At 24.3% G+C, this 5,560-nt stretch overlaps 1 protein-coding gene across 1 annotated transcript; it reads right to left on the reverse strand.

The window, feature by feature from the left end:
* Positions 1 to 2,564: 2,564 nt before the first annotated feature.
* On the reverse strand, positions 2,565 to 5,560 carry LOC112691322 (the record flags this gene model as incomplete). The annotated part of the gene is given in 11 exon segments (XM_025565502.1): positions 2,565 to 2,679; positions 2,819 to 3,030; positions 3,218 to 3,376; positions 3,465 to 3,577; positions 3,645 to 3,768; positions 3,842 to 4,030; positions 4,090 to 4,239; positions 4,393 to 4,596; positions 4,663 to 4,824; positions 5,033 to 5,444; positions 5,507 to 5,560. Coding segments are annotated over 11 exon segments (1,894 nt in total), but the record flags the coding sequence as incomplete, so codon positions are not given.

The following is a 5,560-nucleotide window of genomic DNA, read 5'->3' on the forward strand; positions in this document are numbered from 1 at the left end:
CCTCCTTGCATCACAGCGACGCCAGCGCTCCATAGCGGTTGCATCTTACGAGTAGTCGCCAAATATTAACATTGCGTTGACTATCTATCTATTCTATAATCAATGCTAGTACTATCTAGATAGTTCCGTATTTTAATACATAATACACGTCATGAATTGCCATTTATATTATAATGTATATTAGTATAACGTTTATTATCAGTAATCACATAAATTATCACACTAGTGGAGAGTTATAGCATTGATTATAGAATAGATTCTATTCTATAATCAATGGTTATAGTATAAAACCACGATTTAAGATAGTACTAGGTATCTTAAATCGTGTATATAACATAAAATCATCAAAATTATCACAAAACGTCAAATAAAAAATTCTAAAATTATCACAGCAGTGGAAAGTTATTATAATATAAAACAAAAAAAAAAAAAATTATCTCAATTGCATAAGTCAAAAATTCTATTTTTGGTGACCAATTTTCAAAAATATTTTTTCAATATGTTATCGAATGGTTCCCCTTCAATGTTATGTCTCCAGATAAACTCCGCCAGATAAGACTCCAAATGATGGCGTCTGGTTCCCATATACTTTTTATTTCTCCATTAAGCGGAGCCCCAAATACGTTTGGTGTGGTAGTCGAGATAACAGAATTGAGTAGTCGCGGTATTAGGGTTAACAAGACAGACAGTAACAGACAAGTACCAAAAAAAGTTAAACAATTAGATGATGTTGTCAATGTTGATACCTCTGAATCAGATGTTTCTTTACTACAAAAAAAGACAGACGAAGCAGTAGTGTCATAAAACCTAAATTTCAGAAGTAGGTATCTACACGAATACTTAGCCACTGTTCATCGTGGGGTTGACAATATATTCTGTATTTCTCAATATTTTATTACTTTTAAATATGTCTGCTTTCTTGAATATAAATTTAATCACAAGTCACAGCTGTTATACAGGGATTTTCATTCAAGTGATAATGTGCAAGTGAACTTGAAAGTGATTCTGAGAAGTAAAATAATTAAGAAACATTATTTCAATATGTTGATTAAATAAAAATTGATGTACGAGTATAATATATTTGTTAAGTTCTAATCAATAAAAAAAAATAAATACTTTATAAGCCTAAAACTCTAAAATTGTTTTGTTAATTGTATTATTATGAATGTCTACTTAATTATTATATTGTAAATCATAAACACATGCCCGCCCCACAAACCTGTTCAATGGTGCCTATTATCTTTTTGAAGAAATCAATAACAATATACAGATATATTTATTTACTATATAGTGCAGAAACAATGACTACAACTCGTTTGCGCACATACATTTTGGTTACCTGTGACAAAAATCCCTAGTGCCAGAACTCGTTTGCTTATTATACTCCTCATTTATTAACAATAATACTAGCAGGACATTTTTTATTAGTGCATCTAAAATTTGAACATCCACTCATTAAAACACGGTATTCACTAAATTTATAATTATCAATATTAAAACATCGTTTTCTTCATCGAGATTCAAAAGTAATAAAAATTTCTACGCCATATTAAAGTTTACGTCGTCAACACACTAGTCACCACTGTATCTTCTATATCTACTGAAACTTTACTAAAAGTTGTTTTGAAAATCCAAATTTATATAATATACAGTCTACACAGTCGATTATAAGATAATATATTTGATAATTTGTACTGCAGTCTGTGACGATGTATGTAAACATGTGTCATGTGTTGAACGTGTCATTGTGCACAAACGAGTCGTCGATTTTTAGGTAAGTAATTTTTAATGTGCGCCGCAAACGAGTTGCAGCGAAAAACAATAAATAATTTTAGAAATGAAATTAAAATGTTAACAATCTAGAGTTTTTTTTGACGTTCTGATACTCCTCTTTTCTCTAAGTCATGGGTGGCGAATCTTTTTTGGTTCAAGTGCCAAATTTACCCAATTAAGGATTTGAAAATCGTTCATGTGTCCAAAGAAAATTATATATTATAAAAATAAAATTACAAATTTATTACATTATTTTTATTAAATTTTAGTCAATTTTAGTGAAACACAAGCAGCAATCGTTTCATTAGTCAAACAATGTATTTCCTTCGATTTAATTTAATTTATTATGGCTTTCACAAACAAGTTGACAAAAAATATGAAAGCATAAGGAATATTGTCATTTTTAAAATACATAAATATAAATAATAATATAAATAAAGTAAAAAAATAATAAAAATATATAATTTGTTTCTTTGAATTTTTTATAACCAATATTTTATAAATAGTATAATTTTTTTGTGTACAATTTTTAATAATTTTAATTTTTTGCTCGTGCCATTAAAATTTGTTCAACGTGCCACCTTTAGCACACTATTATACTAACATACCTACTTTTATTTCAATATTAATTATATAATATACATAATCAATATTTAATTTGGTTCTCACCGTTTTCAGTAATATTTATTATTTTGGATGAAATTTAACATATTAATAATTAATATTGATAGTATGTAATATAGTGTATATTTAAATTTATTAAATTTAAACACCATAAGCTTACAGAAAATTCAATTTTCATCTGTATTATATACTTCTTGTAATTTATATAAATAATTGAGTATATGTTCATTTTCAGAATTAATTAATTTTTGTGTTGTAGGTTTATCAAGTAAATGATCAGCCCTAAACAAAATAGATTGTTTAAACATTTTAATTATTATATTAAATATGTAAAAGAATCACATAATAATTATTTAAATTTAATAAATATAAAATAAGTTAATATAATAAAAAAAGTAAATAATATTTTTGTTTTACTTACAAACGTTGAGCGTCATATGGAATTAGGATTTGATACATGGATGTAAGAATCCAGAAAAATTGTTTGAATGGATAATCACTATAAGGGTTATTTAATGTATCACTCATAGCATACTGGATACCACGTCGATGAATATTTGTAGCAATTAATCTTTTTCCACTTTGATCCGTACATTGACACAAAAGGCGAGAAATTATAACAGCCACATTTATCTTAGCAAAAAAAAAAAAAAAAATGAATTCACTATATGAGTATTAATTAGAAAAGATTTATAAAACAAATGAAGCTTTCAAAGTTAAGAAATAACTAAATAACATCTATTGTAATAATTAAAAAAAAAAAATTATAATAATAATTAGAAAAATAGTTTAAAATGTATAATACACATAGACTACTTACAACATCTTTAATAGTTGAATTTTTGAAATCAGGTTTTTGTAAAATTATGTTTTCAAATGTATACACCAAGTATAAATTTATTACATTACTTAATTCATTTCCAGTTTCTTTTTTGCAAAAAAAATTAAATAATGGTCGAAGCGCATGTTCAAACAATTCCTTAAGAATTAAAATGGTATAACTATAATAAATTTAATTGATTTATCTATCTAATTGATAGTATCTAAAATTTAATAATATAATATACCATTTTTACAAACTGCAATAGATTTATTAAATGGTTCATATTAATAAGTCCTTCCTGTATGAGCTGTATATATACTTTTACTATTTTTAAAGTATTTAAATCATTATTACCTTCTAAAATAAAACAAAGTAACAATTTTATACTTAAATTATTAATAAACCTCTTAATGTTAATACAAACCACAGTTTTTGCATACACATAAAACAAAATGAGTTAACATCATATTTTGGTTATCATCAAGTTCATATTTTTTTTGGTATATAGAAAATTTAATTTGTAATAATTCATTAATAATTAAAAATGCCTAAAAATTTAAAAATATTTTATCAACATTCATTATGAAAAATATCATATAGTTTATAATAAATTAGTATTACCGTCTCACAAATACTTATGAGCTGAATGTCATATTTACTCAAAATATTAAACATGGAACCTATAAATGTGGCAAACGTATCTTCAACATTATTTTCAAAAACCTGATTATTTAAATTCATATTTTGTACAATAGGAACCTTTAATAACTTATTTCTCAATATCTCCATGTACGCCATTAAAGCAAAATTCTGAAAATAATTGATAAAACTACTTTAAAATGTTTTATGTAGTATTTTAAATATCTTACAGAAATAATTAAATCATTATGTGTATTATTTAAATCAGGTATATAATAGGACAGATATTTTAAAGGTTCTATGTCATCAGGTATAGAATTATATTTTGCCAAGGTCCAAATTTTAATCAATGCACTTTTTTGACTCAATAAGCTGGGTATCTGAAAAAAATACTGATGTTGATAAATTGTACTATAATTTTACATTTAAATTATAATGTTTGAATAATTGATTTTATAAATTCTTTATAATCATAGAAATTAACTACAATACCATTATTATTTAAAACTTTAGTATTAATTTTAAAATATTACATCTCCTGGCGAGGCTTCAACTCCAGTTCTTAAAATATTAAAATTGATTTCCGCAATATCTTTAATACATTTCAAACTTAAGTTTTGTTCAAAACCATCTATATCTGATATTATGTTAATGAATTTTGATATAATTTCTAAAAGAGTAGGAATACTCCAAGCATTGTAAAATAAAGATGCATGTAAGAATATTTCTGATAATATCTATATTAAATAATAAATTATTTTTAGTGTAATGTGGTAATAGTTATCTAGATAAGTACTTTATACCATTTTATCTTGAAGTAATTTAAAATCAATGAATTGAATTAAAGTCCAAATTGAAAATGCATAAGTAGGTTCTTTACAATTCTTAAGCTCATTTATTAAATGCATTGATAAATAACTTGTGAATTCTTTTTTTTTTAATTTATTAGTATGTGACTGCACTATCTAAAAATAAAAATCATAATGGTTTAAATCAATTTATTCATACCAACACTTAGTAAAAGTATAGAATTTAAAATATTTGTCAATATATACACAACATTAAAAATCTTAAAAATAAAAACACTTACAAATTAATAAATATTATTTAATTTAAAAGTATTACTGAAAAAAAAAATATATATATTACTTTAGTTTTTCTATTTAATCTTACATCATTTTGATCTCCCATAATAGCAATTTTGTGTTCAGGTTCAATGCCAGTAACTAACCATTTAACAACATACATTAATACATGCATTAAATTGTGTTTATCTCTGTCTTCTATAGAATTTTCTAAAGATAATACTTGAGATATCAGTTTAAAATCAGTAAGTAGGGGGCAAAAATCATAAATAGCATTTGTGAAAAATGAAATTGCAACAGTTGTCATTTCTGAAGGAATACCACGTAAAATTAAAAGTACGACTTTTAATTGTTCAAATTTATCTGTTTGGGAATTAACCATTGCATCCATAAAATATTTAGCAGTAAATCTTGCAATACTAGAATTTTCAGAAAAAATTAGTTCAAATGCTATTGACTCAATTGTAGACAAATATTGTTCCTCATCATCTTCTACAACGCTAAAAAATTAAAAACTAACAATATTTATAATTAAAATAATATTTATTTACAAAGGAAAAACCTTGATAATGTGGAATATAAACTGAATGCTAAAATTACAACTTCATTATTTTTT

This window comes from Sipha flava, unplaced genomic scaffold (genome assembly GCF_003268045.1).
Source record: "Sipha flava isolate LNK unplaced genomic scaffold, YSA_version1 600_pilon_pilon, whole genome shotgun sequence".
NCBI lineage: Eukaryota > Metazoa > Arthropoda > Insecta > Hemiptera > Aphididae > Sipha > Sipha flava.